Genomic DNA, 19,668 nt, shown 5'->3' on the forward strand with positions numbered 1-19,668 from the left:
ACGTTTTTTCATTGTATTGTAGGCCTATCTTAGTAGTGTTTGAACTATAATGACGGCACCTCCGAATGTCAAATTTATTTTGGAGAAAAAACAATGCAAGGCTCTTTTCAAAATAAGCATTGTGAGCATTACCATACTAGGAAATGATGTCTAAGGTAATTAGACTACTGATGGTAATAGCATAAAAAATTAAAGGATTGATTTGTCAATTTTACATTTCCCTAGCTTCCTGGTCTTTGCTATATCTTGGTGTACAGAATTTGTCAGTATTAATGCCATGACTGCTTGTTATTACAAAGCTTGTATCAAATCACTCTGTCTGGTAAAAAGTTTGTACACGTTATTTCTCCCACACCCAGTCTCGGATCAAGTTGAATTTATGCACAATTATATTTTTTTACCAGACAAAACAAGAAGCAATTGAAATAAAAAAATTAACCAATTAGTTAATTAACCATTCGTAATTAAAAAGGAAAAAAGGGTAAAATATTCCTAATCGCTCTGATTTATTATTATTAGCCTTGATCTATTACAAATTATATTACAGGACTGATCAAAACTATTTGATACCAATACACTTAAACCTTGGTATAAAGATGGGATACTTTTCAACTTTAAAGGTAAAAAAATATTTAGCGACCCCATGTTGACATTATTGTGTTTGACCACAACCATTTTTTTCACACAAAGTAAAATGAAAAGAGAAAAAAAAAACAACAACACAAACACCCTTTGCTCTCTGCTCTTAACAATAAAATAAAAAAATAAAAAGAAATCGCATTTTAGTCGGCTTCAACTTTTATGTTGCCTTCAACACCTGCTTCTGTAGCGAAACCTAGGAAGAAATTAATTATAGTATCGTTAGATAATCAGTACAATAACATCAATATTATTAGAAACACAAAGAAACTTTCACCCAGTATATGAAAGACATTAACTCTACTTCAACAGAATTCCTCTCATTAGCTTGCATGGGTGGGTACTAGAAACTGAACATTGGAAGAGTATTTCTGAAACGGATTTAACAATTTTCCTAGAAGTTTAACAGTACGTATATCTTCGGGAAAAAAAAAACACTACCTAATCTACAGCGAAACTCTAGTTTAACCGTTATAATGTTTCACAAAGTAAACATCTTAAAATTTAAATTAGACTTGCGACTTTTGGATCCAATATCGTAAACCCCCGCACTCGAACCTAATGGTTTAATGTTTCCTTTTTTTACAATACCTCTATTCAAGTCATAGCTTTATGGATGGTGGGACCTGGAGGCTCATCTCAAAAATGGCTCTAAGATAAGATAAGATAATGTTTAATGATCCAATCAAATGGAAATTCAGTTTGACTACAATTGACAAACTCAACGATTTTTCTAGAAATTTAACAGTTGATGTATATCGCTGAGAAAAGAATTACTAGCTCATTGGCCACAGGGGGGCAAACTCTAGTTTGACTGATATAATTTTTCAAGTGAAAAATGAAATAGATTTAAATTTGGCTAGAGATTTAGATCTCTATCGAATGGTGCGCCAATTCCATGACTACATGCAAGCAAGAGTCCAAGACAACGGAGACCACTCCAAGCCTTTTTCTGCCTCAAATGGCGTGAAGCAGGGCTGTGTGCTGGCTCCAACGCTTTTCAGCCTAATGTTTACCGCCATGCTGAAAGATGCTTTTCGCACAGAAAGCATTGGAGTTGGCATACGATATCGCACCGATGTAAGTTTATTCAATGCTCAGAGACTCAAGGAAAGGACCAAGGTTAACTACGACTGCATCAGAGACCTGTTATTCACAGATGACTGTGCCCTAAATGCTGCACACGAAGAAGACCTTCAAAAGAGCCTGTCCCTCTTCGCTAATGCCTGCGAAAATTTTGGCCTCACCATAAATGTAAAATGTAAAAAAAGATAGAAGTGCTGCACCAACCTCCTCCAAATAAATCTGTCACAGAACCAGACATTCTTATAGATGGCCAGAAACTAGCTAACGTCAAAAAGTGTGTCTATCTGGGAAGCACCATATCAGCAAACGCCAACGTAGATTATGAGGTGGACTTCTGTATTGCTCGTGCCAGTGTTGCTTTTGGCAGACTTCAAGAACAAGTGTGGCGCTCCCAGGGAGGTCAATACAAGCGCTACAAAGACACTCTCAAGAGCTCCTTCAAGGAATGTGATATCGACATTCACGGCTGGGAAGCACTAGCTATCAATCGCTCCTCTTGGCGTGAAGATGTGAGTCTCGGGAGTCTCAAGATTTGAAGCAAGAAGAGTGGCCAGGCTAAAAGAGCGCCGAACCAACAAAAAGCTGAGAGAAGAAGCAGGCCTACCTCTAACTGACCTAACCCACCCATGCCACCTATGCGGCCGGCTTTTTAAAGCGAGGATTGAACTTACTAGTCATCTTCAAGTCCATAAAAAATGTGAAATGTTCTAATCTTCGATCACGAAGGAGGAGCTATATAAAGTGTACTAGATCTATGCATTCGCTTAACCAGGATGCTTTCTCGGGGAGAAGAGGAGAGGACGGGGTAAAAAAAATAATATATTCCATTGTTATTTTATCTAACATTCATTAATTTTTAAGAGAAAAACAATAAGCTGCATTAAGGAAGCATTGACATTAAAAAAATATTTTTAATGTTTTTCTTGCAAAAAATATATGATACATTACTAATGGACCTCATTCACCAATCCTAAATAAACACATTTAGCCACGTCATAATATTGATAAAACAATGAAAAATATGTATCACGTGACCGCCACATTGGATTACATAATTTGTATAGAAGATATATAGAATCACGTGGCTAAATGATTGTTTACGATTGATGAATGAGGTCCATTGAGAGTGTAGTAATCGTTCTCATAAAAAGTCATCAGAAAAAAAAAAAACGAGAAAAAGTTTTTAAAAAATTCGATTAATCTTTATACCGTGAATTTCATAAATAAATAAACTTTTTTTTTCCTTTAGAAAATAGCATATCACATATCTGTCTTTAGGTAAATACATTAATATTTTTTTAAACTTGGTCAATGCCCATTAAAATCTTATCGTATAAAATACAGACGTTACTTCAAAAAAGGAGATGATTACGTTCTACGCATGTCTCTAGATAAATAAAACAATTGATAAGAAATGATTTTTAGTCATAAATATAATTACCTTCACCAATATTTTTTCCTTCAACATACAAAAAATCAAGATCCCAAATATTGCTATACCGGCAACGGAGCCCATCACAAGGGCAGCTATTTGTCCTGAAAAATTAACACACAAATTGTGATTGTTTTTTAGGTTAATGGTAAATAGAATAATATAATCGATGATAAAAAGACTCGAGGTCATACATTGACCTGGCTGCATCATATCCACTGAATAATGAATCACAAATTTCAATTGGCTCAAAGGGTACAGTTGGTTATTTTGCAAATCTTGATGGAGATTAGTGTCACAGTCTCGGTTGACATTGCCTGTTAAATGTTCACCTCGAGTCAAGAGGGTGAAAAGACACGTGAAACTCCTGACTCCTGATATAGGAACAGGAAGTAAGAATGACTAAATTGACTTTTAGGGCAGTCAGTAGTATCCTTTGGTCCGGGTGTGGACAGTAGTAATTTCAAGAGTTAAGTAGTATCTTTTGGGCAGTAAAGTATATGTATATCTATTGCTGAGGATTTAATATATTGAAAGAGTTTGATACCGCTGTGATGCAGACGTGATCGTATTCTATGCATTGGATCTCTTTTGTAACTACCAGTGCATCATATTGTTTCATTAAATAAGCTTTATATTTTGTCTTCTAAAGTGGATTTAAGTCAATCTGTAATATCTATGTTTGTCACGTGTCAAGTGTGATTCCAGGAAGCACGAACCCAGCATTCCACAGCATTCGCGACACATTAATAGTGACCAGTCACAGGTGACATATTAACTCTTTCTCTCCGTAATTATTTACCACATTATGTTGGAATCAACGTTGGTATCGACAGTTTGGAGAGAAAGAGTTAATACACGTCAACACACATAACGTTTACAATTAGTTATCATTTGTCACACATCTTTACCTTTTAACAAGGTCACAAAGTTTGTGTGGGAACACGAACTCAAAATCGGCCCCCGAAGTGGTCCACCCAGGTAGGTAAAAAGGCAGGTTTGAATATTTTCAGAAAGAATATCAGAACGAAATTCTATCAAAGGCAAATGAAAGAGAAGAATGGAGAAAGAAGGTTGACAGATCTTGTGTTGTGCCCCAGCGGTCCAGCAGACCCAAGGATAGGGGAAAGTGAATGTGAAGTTAGATGTGAACCTGGCGTCTTTTCCTCTTTCGAGACCGCTAAAAATTAATTTATACTAGATCTAGATCTAATCTTCGACTACCACGTTCGTAGTCGAAAGTGATCACATTTCTTACAAATGAATAGATGAGTGTTTCAGTGGTACTTTGGGAATATATATGTAAGAATTTAGTTACTCTTACCGGCAGTTAATCCCTTGTTTTCTGGATGGACATTTGACGACACCGCTGAAAATATTATTTAGGAGATTTTCAAACATGGCGGATAAACTATAAATAGCAAAATAAAGGAAGTGCTGGTAAGTTATAGTTCTTTGTTAATCCTTAAAGTGCTGCGCTGTTTTACAATGAGTGCATACAACTATTTAGTATTTTGATGTTGAGAGGCTAAACTACCAAACGCGTTTTAACCTGTATAAGTGTTTTTAAAACCGAGCATCGAGATTCATTAAAAGCGATTTAATGTACAATTCAATGTAGTCTACAATGAGTTTAGGTTAATTTTGGCAGGGTGGTAAAGCAGTTGGCACCCAAAACTGAGAGGTCTTGAGTTCAAATCCTGGTGAAAGATATGATGTATAATTTTAAGGAAGCCCCTGAGTCTGCCCAACTATATTGGGCACATAGCATTCGTTGGGGAAAGTGGTGGGCCACATGACACCCCTCGTTCACCGTCGGCCATAAAAAACGGTTACCCCTTAACTCTTTCTCTCCTAACAGACGATACCAACGTTGATTCCACCAGAATGTGGTAAATAATTACGGAGAGAAAGAGTTAAATCATCTACCCCAGGGGCAGATTGGCTATAGGGGCATTTGATCAAACCGGTACCCAAATGGGTCGGTAGGCCCACCTAAAGAGCCTCATGAATTCCACTTTAGAACATATTAACTTGTTAAGTGCTTAATAATATCCTCTTGTAAAAGAGGCCTTCTGAGCGTCGTGTCTAAATAAATCTTTTACAGACTCCACAGTGTAATCCTAATTTAATCTAACACATTTTCCGAAATAATATAATAGTCTACATCCGTAGACAGTGCTACTGGTAGGCTTAATCCTTTTAGCCATCAAAAAGAAGCATAAGGCCTACTACTTCTATATTTCTTTAAAAGATACAGAGTTCATTGTATGCATGCGTTCAGTAATCGATACATCTAACTTAACGGAATGATACTGAGGACAGGTTGACCTACCGGATTGTAAAGAAATGCCGGGCCGATTTTAACACCCAGTCCGCCCCTGATCTGCCCTATGTATCGCAAAGTCTCAAAGGGGGTCTGTTAATGGAATGTTACGTCCCTTTCAGTAAGTCACTTAATGTTGTAGATTACTCGTTTAGATATATTGTATTTAGTAGGAAGAGTTACGCCCATTCGTAGGGGACACTATTCTGTGAGCCAAGATGGCTAATTAAAGTAGCTACTTATTTGCAGTGGCGTAACTAGGAATTTTCATTAAGGGGCCGGGGCTTGACCTCTTTGGGGGGCCCCTGCATTTTGCGTAATATTTAATATTTAATTTAAAAACCACTCATTTGGCCCCCCCCCCCGGTCAAGTGGGGGGTCCGGGGGGATTTTCAAATTCTCCCCTACCCCCAACTCCTCCACCCTAGCTACGCCTTACTTATTTGTTTACTTATTTGTTTACTTATTTGTTTACTTATTTGTTTACTTATTTGTTTACTTATTTGTTTACTTATTTGTTTATTTATTTGTTTACTTATTTGTTTACTTATTTGTTTACTTATTTATTTACTTATTTGTTTATTTATTTGTTTACTTATTTGTTTACTTATTTGTTTACTTATTTGTTTACTTATTTGTTTATTTATTTGTTTACTTATTTGTTTATACTATGAAAGTGTTGTAATTTTATTTCAAGTATTTATCTTTACTCTTTTTTTTAATTGAATGAAAATAAAATGAAAAGTTTTATAATGATTAGGCATGTCTTGTCTGCAGTATTTATTCTTTAATTGTGAGTTTTCAATCTAAGCTTAGTTTCAGCAATGTTATTTACACTTTGATTGATAAGACCCATACAAATATGTTATACAGCAATGATAAACCATATGGGGAGAAAGCGATTATGCTTTATGGATCATATATCGGCCATCTGTTTCTGTTGTCCACGGTTAACTGGGGATCATATATCGGCCATCTGTTTCTGTTGTCCACGGTTAACTGGGGATCATATATCGGCCATCTGTTTCTGTTGTCCACGGTTAACTGGGGATCATATATCGGCCATCTGTTTCTGTTGTCCACGGTTAACTGGGGATCATATAACGGCCATCTGTTTCTGTTGTCCACGGTTAACTGGGGATCATATATCGGCCATCTGTTTCTGTTGTCCACGGTTAACTGGGGATCATATATCGGCCATCTGTTTCTGTTGTCCACGGTTAACTGGGGATCATATATCGGCCATCTGTTTCTGTTGTCCACGGTTAACTGGGGATCATATATCGGCCATCTGTTTCTGTTATCCACGGTTAACTGGGGATCATATAACGGCCATCTGTTTCTGTTGTCCACGGTTAACTGGGGATCATATATCGGCCATCTGTTTCTGTTGTCCACGGTTAACTGGGAATCATATATCGGCCATCTGTCTCTGTTGTCCACGGTTAACTGGGGATCATATATCGGCCATCTGTTTCTGTTGTCCACGGTTAACTGGGAATCATATATCGGCCATCTGTTTCTGTTGTCCACGGTTAACTGGGGATCATATATCGGCCATCTGTTTCTGTTGTCCACGGTTAACTGGGGGATCATATATCGGCCATCTGTTTCTGTTGTCCACGGTTAACTGGGGATCATATATCGGCCATCTGTTTCTGTTGTCCACGGTTAATTGGGGATCATATATCGGCCATCTGTTTCTGTTGTCCACGGTTAACTAGGGTGTCGTGCCGTCAACACAACGATTGTCTTACTATAGTTCCCCCAACAAATGTTAGGTCTCTATTAAAGTTAAGCGAACTCAAGGGCGCCCTAAACGACTTGAAATTCAAAATCCCAGTACTCATCTGGATTTGAACCCTAATCCTTAGAAAAGATACCAGCAACATAACTAGACAGGCCTAAGAGTGGAACCCCCAGGGCACAAGGAAGACCAAAAAAGAACGAGGCGGCACAGTGTAGTAGATGAAGCCGAGAGAACTGGAAAGAGCTGGGAAGCCTTTAAAAAACTAGCAAGAGAGTGGCGTATTATTACTGAGGCCCTACGTTCCATGAGCAACCAAGCCAAGCGCTTCACCACTCAGCCAACAGCCCCCCCCCCTTTTAATCTATATATATAATTCTCTTCTTCCCTCAACAGTTTGGACGAGAAGCAAGAAGTTAAGGAAAGATCATGGCCGGCCCTGCAAAATAGCGGCGTATCTTCGCCGTGGGTTGACTATATATATATAACTAGTAATCTACTCTGTATTCACTCGTCACTAAAAAGCAGGGCCGGGTTTAAACATTGTGGGGCCCTGTGCGAAAGGGAATTCGCGGGGCCCAGTTTGGTAGGGATACGGATTATAAGTGAAAATTAATAGTTTATATTAGAAAATACATTCGTCTTTGCATTTTATTCATCCTTTACTACGTACAGAATTACTTTACGAGCCTTGCGTGTAGCGAAGTCATACAGTATATCATAAAAATTCTATTTCCTACATAGATCACGCTCAATAGCAAGAATTACCAAATGTTTCTATCTATCTACGAGAATTGTTGAACTAAAGTAATTCTTCATTAGTTTGAGGCGCGAGAAGCATCTTTCATCAGATTTTAAAATTACGGGATAGTGCCTTTTTTTATGGCAATTTCATGAGATTTCCAGAACCTCTTGGTAAATCGACCGGAGGCCGCGGGAAATCTGTTATGAATTATAAAAATGGTTTAATTTAATAATTTATGCGCCTAGAATTAGCACGGGTCCTATGAAAGTGCGGGCCCTATGAAAGTGCGGGGCCCACTGCGGTAACATAGGTTGCAGTGTCCTAAGGCCGGCCCTGCAAAATAGCGGCGTATGCTATATATAATTTATATATAATTTATATATATATATAATTTTAATAACATTTACTTACATGTCCATCCTCCTAATGTCTCGCTATTTGTGTTGCTGCTGGCGCTGGTGGTACTGCTTACGACGGCGGCGGTGTTGTTGCCGGAGCTGTTGGTGGTGGTGTTAGGGTTAGTGTCACTGGAGTTGGTGCCTGGTCGAATGTAACAAATCTTTTATATTTGAGATCAGTATTTTTATTTGTGAGATTTATAGCAAACGAATATTCACATTTGACTAGAGTAACACCATTCCTATGACGGGATTGTGGAGTTTAACATGTTTTTTTTTTTAATGTTTTTTTTTACATGTACAAAACAGTGTCCGATGACCCCGCACCGTATTGTCAGAATAATTATATACACATAAACCAACTTGTAAACAAGAAAATAAAAATAAAATAAGAAAAAAAAAACAAAGCTTATATTAAGTGTATTAATTAGTTTGGATTAGTCATGTAATTAATTTATACTAAGCCTCAGACGACAACCGATAAAGAGGACTAATTCAGCATATACCACCACTACACTTTTTTCCCTTGTTTGAGATACGAAACAATTTTTTTTATTACCAATAGCTAATTAAAAAATATTTTTTTTAGATTGAGTCTTGTGTTGATCAGAGATTGGGTGTCGGAGAAATAACAAGCTTTTGGCCAGACAGACAAGCAGACTGACTGACAGACAGTGTGAGCTGATATAAGCTTAGTAAAAAGAAGTGAATTTTCATTTTCCAAAATGTTATCTTCGTTATCTTTAAATTGTTATAAATAATCTTATCTTTAGTTTCTCATTTTTTTCCCAGCACTTTTTACATCTTGAAAAAGAGTTACGTGCATAACAATATCGATATATAGGTCTGTGATCTGTTTCCGTTTTCCAGTCTAGGATAATATATATAGGTCTGTGGTCCGTTCATTTTAATCGGCTCTATTTAGATTAGGATGTCATAGTGACAAAGACTTTAACAGTTGAATATATTTTTTTTAGGGAGAGGGGCCCAAGAAGCCATTAAGATTTTTATTTTATTTTAAGACACAAACATATAAAAACTAAATGCGTTTATATATTATTTGTTTAGCCTAAAATGTAGCCTTTTTATACACATTATTATTGTCCCACTGAGCACCTGGTTTGCAGGCGGCTTCAGAACGGGACGCTACTTTCAATTTTAAAAAGTTGCAGGTATACACATTTGATACTGAATCCGCTGCCGTGGACAGACGTAGACGTAGAGTAATATAGAAAGACGTCGACGTAGACAGCCGTAGACGTAGACAGACGTATATTAATGTAGACAGGCGTAGACGTGGACATACGTAGACGTATAGTGATGTAGAAAGACGTAGACGTAGACAGACGTAGATTAATGTGGACAGACGTAGACGTAGGCAGCCATAGACGTAGACAGACGTAGATTAATGTGGACAGACGTAGACGTAGAGTGGTGTAGAAAGACGTAGACGTAGACGGACGTAGAGTCATGTAGAAAGACGTAGACGTAGGGTGATGTAGAAAGACGTAGACGTAGACAGACGTTGATGTAGAGTAATGTAGACGTAGACAGGCGTAGAGTGATGTGGACAGACGTAGACGTAGACAGACATAGACGTAGAGTAATGTGGACAGACGTAGACGTAGAGTGGTGTAGACAGGCGTAGACGTAGACAGATGTGGACATAGACAGAAGTAGACGTAGAGTAATGTAGGCAGACGTGGAGGTCGAGTAATGTGGACAGGCGTAGACGTAGACGTAGATCGAAAAGAAAATCTAAATCGACCACCGGCAGACAATGGTTATGTCTGCGCTGGACGTAGGTCCCAGCTGTGGCTGCATTCTTCAATGATACGATTCGAGGACACGACTAACAATTATTTGACTTACAATTATTTTGTGTTTTTTTTTTATTACCATTTTATCGTTTGAATATATGGAATATAGGGAATGATTCATTGTAGCATTCTATTTCTAAACCATTCTGGCAAGTAACGGTTAGGGTTATGTCAAAAAAAAAGCAAAAGGGGGGTGGGGCGAAAATATTAGGGCGTAAGAAATTACGTTCTATTTGGGAAGGGGTAGTATGAGACAATAAGGGGGCGGAGGTAGAGGGTTGAAAAGCTGGAAAGACCAACGGTACTGGGAGGGGGGTAAGGGGGGGGGGTACGTGGCTGTATGCAGAAAGGTAAGTATGATTTAAAGTTAAGTTAGACAAGAAATACAAAACAAAAAAAAAACGAAGCCATAAGGAAAGAAGTGCGGTAGACTAAAGAAAAGGGCAAGGTCACTGCGAGTGCTGGGTCAAAAGGTGAACTAAGTTATTAAAAGCGACGCAAAGTATACTGTCATTTCATTGCTGTTGTTTGTTCTTTTCCTATCTCACTGCTTACTTGCTTCTGTTGTAATATTGAGTGGCGGGGTGGTGGTTGGAGGGAAAGAAAGAGAAAGAGAATAGAAAGAAATGGCGTAGATCAGTGCAAGAAGAAATGTGGACTGTGTTAGTAAAATGTTTGATATTTTTCGGATATTACTCAGATTTGAAAATAATTACATAAAACGGGACCTCAAATCAGTGAACATCAATACTGACCATTGGGAAGACATAGCTCTAGACCTCACCAGATGGAGAGAGACAGTGACCAAGAAAGCTATGGACAGTGAAAGAACATGGGTCTCAGCTCAGGAAGAAAAACGTACAATCCGAAAAAATGGCCAGCTCCTCTACCACCGAAGCAAAAGCCACCTTAACCTGCGCTATTTGTGGACGGGGGTGTCTCTCCAAAACAGGGCTCCACAGCCACATGAGAAAGTGTGCTCTGAGATGAACCATAGTCGCTCTACGACTGGAGGATGCCAACAACATCTTAGCCCAAACTCCCGTAGAATATAGGGGGGGGGGTGACAGAAGGCAGGGTTCGAACCCGAGACTATAACAAATGACAGTTTGGTGTTTTAGCAAGACAAAATAACGGGACAAGAGATACAGAGTAATATTACATCTTACTAGCCGACCCGCGGCCTAGCATACCCCACTATTTTGCCGGAAGTATTCATGTAGGCAGCGTATTGTCGAGCAGAGTGTAAGACTGTGCTTTGCGCGAGTAAGAACTACGGACAGGGCGTCGCCATAGTTATACCAATGTTGGCAAACAAAGCTTTTACAGCCATCTTGCGCAGTTCGAGAGCAACTGTTTCGTCGATGACATTTTTTTTACAGAATATGCGACTGATAGAAATAAACAGTTACCTGATGCAGGAATTTCGACCACATTGAAAGATCTGTGGACGAAATATATGTGAAGCGGTGGCCATGGTGTGAATTGGAGGGGCAATACGAAGGGTTAGAGAGTCGGCGTGCGTGCGTGAGTGGTGTCCCGTAGAGACTTGTTTCCTCCCCCCCACACACACACATACTCTTGCGCTCTCTGTCACCGCTAAAGTTACGTGGGGTAACTCTAGTCCCACTTGCAGAAATAAAAGAGTTATCATTCCATGACTTTTTCATCGAGGTTTAGAGAGTCGGCGTGCGTGCGGGTTTCGCGACAATTCGTTCACTGTCATTTCGTTTATCGACAAATCGTTCACGACTTTTCGTTAACCCGACAATTCGTTCACACAACTATTCGTTCATCCGACAATTCGTTCACCCGACAATTTGTTCACACTACTATTCGTGGCATTGTCGTCATTGGTCTCAGTTAGGACACACGACTCCAGAACGCGAGACTGAAAGGTTGCGTTATTGTAGTGAATTAGATTTTGTTAAAAAAAATATTATTACTAAAGTCTAGTACATTTATTTCATCCTATATCAACATGATTTTGAAGATAGTTTACTTCCTAGTCCAAACCTCCCGCAGGACGACGGGGGGATGGGAGCGGGCAGGGTTTGAACCCTGGACCATCGATAAATTCAAACGACAGTCCAGCGCGCAAACCGCACGACCAGCCATCCAAAATCTATAGGGCAGATGATGTAAAGGCCATCTGTTTCAGTGACCTACGTTTAACGAGAATGTCATATGGCCAGCACAACGACCAACCGCCTTTACTTTTCCCCATCTAACGTCAGGTATCAATTAGAGTGATTAGAATTAGCGCCCAAAGATTTCGAAATATAAAATCTCAGACTTCACCAATAATCAAACCAAGCGCTTTACCTATCACCCCCGCTCCTCTGCGTTCATTCTGTATGCAAATACTTTAATTACGATGAACCAGGCAATAGATTTGATATAAGTCGCTTATAAAAAATTTACTTTTCAAAAGATATTTACCTTTCGGTTCAATGTGAAGTTCAAAGCTCTTGAGCCATCTTTGTTGATTGGAGACGACTTGGCAAGTAAACGTGCCACTATCAGTAAGCTCCAACGACTCGACAAACACATTCAGCCGTTTATCTGAGAGCAGCTGAGCAGTGTATCTTTCTGTTGCATGAACTGCTGTGCACCTTCTTGGTTTACCTGTTGTATCAGGGGCACACAGAAACAAAGTTGTGTCTCCTTTCTTGAAGGTCACCTGGTCGACTGCCTCCGAGATAGAGGCGTCCCAGGAGCATGAGAGGCTTGCAGCCTCTCCTACTACATTTCCATTGGGGAAAGTAGTCCCAGTCACTATCACCAGGCTTCTCGCACCTTCAACTAACAGAAGAGTAAGAGCTGAAAAAAAAAAAATTATGTTCTCATTCAATATAGTCCAACTGACCGAGCCTCGTTCGGATGAATAACTCATGAAGTCATTTTGGATATATTTTTATATCTTATATCGTATATAATACAGACGTTACTTCAAAAAAGAAGATGGTTACGTCCTACGCGTCATGCATTTAGTCATGCATATTAACCAATGACTTAAACTCTGCCAAGTCACTGGTTTTCCTGGCTAGCTCAGGCAACCCATTCCATGCTCTAATAGCACTAGGGAAGAAGGAGCACTTGTACAAATTTGTCCTAGCATATGGGACGAGGAATGTGCCTTTATCTTTGTGTCTTTCAGAGTATTTTATTAAATTCTGTTTTTGTTTTTGAAGATTATGGTTCAGTGTTTTGTGTATAATTGCTACTTTACTTTTGAGTCTTCTCTCCTGAAGGCTTTCTAAATTTTTGTAATTACGGAAATGAACGCTCGGTAAAGTCTACCAATCTGAAGATTTGCTTTTTGTGTTATGTTAGCTCTAAATGTAATTGTACATGGCGATTAGAATAGAAAGTCTCTTAGGTCCCTCATTATTGTAGAAAAACCACAGCTCACGTCGTGTCGTTTTACATTGCAACTTTTGCGTAGAACTGTTTACCTATTATTGGCTTGGAAGAAAGTCTTTGAAGTGTGAATTATCCAATGTTTACGTTCAGACATTTGATATTGCCATTAGTATATTCATTATAGCTTTAGTACGAAGCATCAAGTGATACAACGTTATAGGGTAAAACCGTGCACCACGTAACAAAGTAAAATGGAACAATTTAAGAGACTTAATAAAGTTGCGTTTTACATCAAGTGATACAACGTTATAGAGTAAGACCGTGCACCACGTAACAAAGTAAAATGGAACAATTTAAGAGACTTAATAAAGTTGCGTTAGTATTCTACAGAAGCGTTTCCGTGGGGCATTTCTGTTACGCCGACCACCATTCAGCTCACTAGAAAATCATTACTTCCGGCATATGTTCGTCCCCCATACGGGATACGTGCCCCTACTCAGCTTGGCTGTCGGATTATAAGTTCATACCGGAACTCGCACGAACAACGCATGAACATCGCTGTTTGTAGTGCAGTCTTGCCACCGTATGTCCATAATGGTGTGCAAACATCTTTGGTGAAAGCGTTCAAGAAGTCTTTTTGCTTTCTGTAAAGTACCCATGTCTCAGATCCACATAGAGGCGTTGAGAGAACCACTGCTTGTTAGACACTGATTTTTGTAGGCTTAGAAGCGTCCAAAACAACATCGTAGCACTTCCTCATTGGTTATTTTATCTTGCCACCTTATTTTAGACATCCGCCTTAGGCATCGGAGGTGGAAGATATTTCGCTTTTTTTCCTGCCGTGAGTAGGTTGACCATGTTTCACTTCCGTATAGCGGAGTGCTCATCACACAGGTCCAGTAGGCTTTGGTATTGTTAGTTAGCAAGGTATTGTCCCACACTCTTTTCTGCAACAGCGGCATGATTCCCATCCTGTTATTAAAGGCTCGGATCGATAGTTTTAGAATTTTGGTCAAAAAATTATTTTTTTTTTACATTTGTATTGCTAAGTTATGTAAGTTATGTTATACTAAATACTACATTTACCAAAAAACATTAACTTTTTTTTAAAGTGAAAAATCTATTTACTATGCAAATAAGTTGGACTTAATATAAAACAATAATTAATAAATAGTTTTTCATATTATCGCGTGAACTGCAGGGCATCTATCCCGCCATGGAACACAAAACTAAAGGAATTTTTTTTCCGAAATGTTTTTTCTTGAGGCTTTGAATAAGAGACTGACCCTTTACAAAACAATTAGATCAATTAGATACTCATTATAAGACATCAGTTAGGCCAGGTTCACATCTAGCTTCACATTCACTTTCACCTATCCCTTGGTCTGCTGGACCTTTGGGGCAACACACAGAATCTGTCAACCTTCTATCTCCATTTTTCTCTGTCATTTGCTTTTGATAGAATTTCATAATGCTATTTTTTCTGAAAATATTGAAACCTGCCTTTTTACCCTGCCTGGGTGGATCACATCGGAGGCCGATTTTAAGTTTGTTTTTCCACACAAACTGTCTTTGTAACCTTGTTGTCTATTTATACTTATGCGCCAGTTGTTGAAAGTATAAAGTAAAAGTTGTTGAAAGTATAAAGTAAAAGTTGTTGAAAGTATAAAGTAAAAGTTGTTGAAAGTATAAAGTAAAAGTTGTTGAAAGTATAAAGTAAAAGTTGTTGAAAGTATAAAGTAAAAGTTGTTGAAAGCATAAAGTAAAAGTTGTTGAAAGTATAAAGTAAAGGTTGTTGAAAGTATAAAGTAAAAGTTGTTGAAAGTATAAAGTAAAAGTTGTTGAAAGTATAAAGTAAAAGTTGTTGAAAGTATAAAGTAAAAGTTGTTGAAAGTATAAAGTTAAAGTTGTTGAAAGTATAGAGTAAAAGTTGTTGAAAGCATAAAGTAAAAGTTGTTGAAAGCATAAAGTAAAAGTTGTTGAAAGTATAAAGTAAAAGTTGTTGAAAGTATAAAGTAAAAGTTGTTGAAAGTATAAAGTAAAAGTTGTTGAAAGCATAAAGTAAAAGTTGTTGAAAGCATAAAGTAATAGTTGTTGAAAGTATAAAGTAAAAGTTGTTGAAAGTATAAAGTAAAAGTTGTTGAAAGTATAAAGTAAAAGTTGTTGAAAGTATAAAGTAAAAGTTGTTGAAAGTATAAAGTAAAAGTTGTTGAAAGTATAAAGTAAAAGTTGTTGAAAGCATAAAGTAAAAGTTGTTGAAAGCATAAAGTAAAAGTTGTTGAAAGAATAAAGTAAAAGTTGTTGAAAGTATAAAGTAAAAGTTGTTGGAATTAAATGTAAATTGTTTAAAAGGGAAAACAAGGTTCCGCAAGGTTGTTAATAGAGTGTTAGTAGGCCTACAAAACATATCTATGCCATACTCTGGTACCAAATATTACTGAGTTTCAGGAAGCTAGGGTTTAAATAATGTAACTCCCCTCGCAAACGCAATTGTCGATTACATCAATTTAATTATGTTTTATAATTAAGAACTGCTACTTACCCATGGCTGACAAAACGAAATTCTTAAATTTTTTCATTCTCCGTACAGCTTCGCGCGTAGCCTCGCTTGAAATGTGTCCACCTAATTGGGTAAGCGTTTCTCAACTGTAAGTAATCCAGGTATGGCACGGACAATGCCTTATGTAGGGAGATATTTATGTCTGTTTAAAAATAGATCTAAAATAAACCAAGTCAAGCTTTGAAAAAAAGACCAATATTCAAACAAGAATAACAAAATAGTATTAGAGAAAATAATAATAAACAAGAAAAATATAAAAATGCTTTTTTTTTTTAAAAATATAGAATTTACACTTATTCGAAGTGTAATGGTATCAATTAGTTTGAATCGGTCATGTGATTAAATTTGCAATAGATATAGACTAACAACAATAAGTCTGTGCTATGAATAATTTTTACTAATTATTTCTTTTTAGCGCTATTTCATCCTTTTAGCTTTTTCAATACGCTATGACCCTATCACTTATGTAGATCAATTAGTAAATGGGGGAGGGGGGAGAGAAAGAGATCTCTGGGTGGATTTTCCAGTAATTGTTTTTTTTAAAGCAATTTAAAAAAAAAAATAACCTAAATTCGAACACGAGGCTCACGCCTCCTCGGGCCGACATGCTAACCACCCTGCTAGTGATGCACTTATAGCTAGAGAAGATTGTATAGTAATATATTGTTTGTTTTCATTTTTTGTGGAGACCTATAAAGGGAAGTAATTCAGCTTATACCACTACTTCAGTCAAGAACATTTTCTTTACCTTGTTCGATATACCAAACAAAATAATTAATTACCAACAGTTATCTAATTGTTTTTTTTTTTTTTTTTTTTTTTAAAAAAGAATTAATTGTGCAAATGTTCATCTTGACTTAAGATTGGGAGTCGCAGAAACAAAAATTAACCAATTAGTTAATTAACTAGTAAAGAGAAAAAAGTAAAGTTCCCCTTTCAGACCTTATGGTTTATGGGCCAGATGATGTATAGTTCATCTGATTCTGTGGCCTACGGTTAACGAAGGTGTCATGTGACCAGCACAACGACCAACAGCCTTTGCTTTTCCCGAACTAATGTCAGGTACCCATTTCAGCTGGGTTGACTTAGCGGCGCACAAGGATCCCGAAATTAAAAATCCCAGTCTTCACCAGGATTCAAACCCGGGAGCCTCGGTTTGGAAGTCAAGCGCTTTACCACTATGAAAACACTGGTACGGCGATGTCAGTAATGGTATACGTAATAAATGGAGTTCCTAATATGTCTTCCCTCTTAACCACTAGTTTGTTATTTGTATAAACACCCGTATTATACATTATTGAAGGTATCTGTGAGGCCAGTTGTCATTATCCCCTCTTATCTTCTTATATAATACAGACGTTACTTCAAAAAAGATGATTACGTCCTACGCGTTATACATCGTCATGCATATTAACAAATTCTGCCAAGTCACTGGTTTTCCTGGCTAGCTCAGTCAACCCATTCCATGCTCTAATAGCACTGGGGAATAAGGAGCTTTTGTACACATTTGTCCTAGCTAATGGGACGAGGAATGTGCCTTTATTTTTGTGTCTTTCAGAGTATTTTATTAAATTTTGTTTTTGTATTTGAAGATTATGGTTCAGTGTTTTATGTATAATTGCTACTTTACTTTTGAGTCTTCTGTCCTGAAGGCTTTCTAAATTTAGTGATTTTACTAAAGGTGTTACTCTAGTCAAATGTGAATATTCGTTTGTTATGAATCTCACTGCTCTATTTTGTTTTTGTTCTAGTTTCTTAATGTTTTCTCGATTGATATGGCAATGTGTTACATTGTTTTTTTTTGAATAACTTTCATAAACGCTTAATCTCCAAGCCAGGTCACCATATTTTCTTTGTTTTTCCATTTCAGTTTTTCTTAAATTATGAGACAGTGGTACGACGATGTCATTAATGGTAGCAGTTAGCTAGGAGTTCTGCGTGGAGGCAGCACTGTTGAAATAAATGTGATGAAACCAGACGCACTTGCGACCAGATTTCATTAGAAGTAAAGGGATCCAAAGCGTAGACCTCAAGATTGAAGTCTTTATTTCCATGAAGCTACGACTTGAGGTATTGCAAAAAAAAGAATAGGTTTAACCAAGTAAAGGTATCAAAAGCGTAGACCTCAAGATTGAAGTCTTTGTTTCCATGAAGCTACGACTTCAGGTATTGCAAAAAAAGAATAGGCTTAACCAATTTCAGTGTCATCCAGGGGCGGACTGGGTATCAAAATCGGCCCGGGCATTACCATATAAACCGGCTCACAAATAGCATGTCATATATTTTCGATGGGGGGGGGGGATTTTACCCCACTCCGCAATATATATATATATATTAGTATGTGTGTATATGTAATTAATCTTCATTACATTCTGATCTTTCATTCTTTCAAAGTTTTTTCTAGCCTAGAATACTCTCTTCCTATTTCCTATAATTAGTGGAAAGACAGAAAACACAGCCAAAGGGCAGTTAGGGAGTCCGGGGGAGCGCTGTGAGCTCCCACCAGAGAAGTATTGGGCAAAGCTCCTGAGCCAAGCATTATTTCCGTTATTTTAAGCTTTAATAATGCATATTCTGAGGTATCTACAGTGCAATTAGCCTGCTACTCTTCCGCTAAAAAAAACTCATAAACCAAATCTGCTATTCAATGGAGTCCAGCGACTGGTAGAAAATGGTAAAATGCTTTAGTTTTTGTATTGGATTGGGAAGGGAAACCACAAAACCCCTTTTGGCTACGCTCATAAAATTTGGAAACCGTAGTTTACTTACGTTGACTGCACTGGGGCAGTAAGTAAAGTTTCCCTTTCAGACAATGAGGTCTGAGGCAAGTGATGGTTTGAAGACCCTTCCCTCCCGGCTACGCCCATGTGTTATATTATAGGTGTAAGTCTAATTATCTACAAAATACATAAAGTTTGATAACGCATCGAAAACTGGATGTAAGCATTCTTAGGATTACATAATGTATTCTATTTATACTTGTATGTAGTCTGAAAGCTATAAACTATACAATAGCAGCCTAATGAGTTTGAAGCTTTTTGGTATTACTTATAGATAACAGACGTTTCTTCAAAAAATAAGATTGTTACGAATAACGCATTTCATGTGTCAATCTAGTTATGCATGTTGATCTGTGACTTAAAATATGCTAAATCATTGGTTTTCCTGGCTGACTCGGGCAACCCATTCCATTAAAGATAAGAGAAAGCAGAACGGTTAGAGAGGCACTTATTAAATGTGAAAAGCTCTTGCTTCTTCCAAGTACATTCTCAAAAACGCGATCTGTATATGAGTATATCATGACCCATTATTTAAAATATAAATCTCCTTTCATTAAATATCGGATGTGACAGCTCTTTATAAATTATTGTAATTATTTTCATCATTAATGACTTCATACGAAGCATAACTTTGCCATTTATTACAATAGTATAAAAATTGATTTAGATTTATTTTTTAATTAAATAATATTTTTTAAAGCCTTAAGTGTAGTATTCGTAGATCTATGTTATTAAAAATAAACAAAAAGAAACTTACTTTTTCTTTTCA

General features: G+C 37.4%; 1 protein-coding gene across 1 annotated transcript; it reads right to left on the reverse strand.

Annotated features, from left to right (window-relative positions):
• Positions 1–731: 731 nt before the first annotated feature.
• LOC106062630 (uncharacterized) lies at positions 732–16,239 on the reverse strand. The gene is made up of 6 exons (XM_056004383.1): positions 16,102–16,239; positions 12,636–13,016; positions 8,387–8,515; positions 4,482–4,526; positions 3,167–3,261; positions 732–835 (listed from the first exon to the last, which is right to left on the reverse strand). The coding sequence occupies exons 1-6, from the start codon at positions 16,136–16,138 to the stop codon at positions 800–802; spliced, it is 723 nt and encodes a 240-aa protein (XP_055860358.1). The 5' UTR covers positions 16,139–16,239; the 3' UTR covers positions 732–799.
• Positions 16,240–19,668: the final 3,429 nt, after the last annotated feature.

The sequence above is a fragment of the Biomphalaria glabrata genome, chromosome 11 (genome assembly GCF_947242115.1).
Source record: "Biomphalaria glabrata chromosome 11, xgBioGlab47.1, whole genome shotgun sequence".
Taxonomy (NCBI): domain Eukaryota; kingdom Metazoa; phylum Mollusca; class Gastropoda; family Planorbidae; genus Biomphalaria; species Biomphalaria glabrata.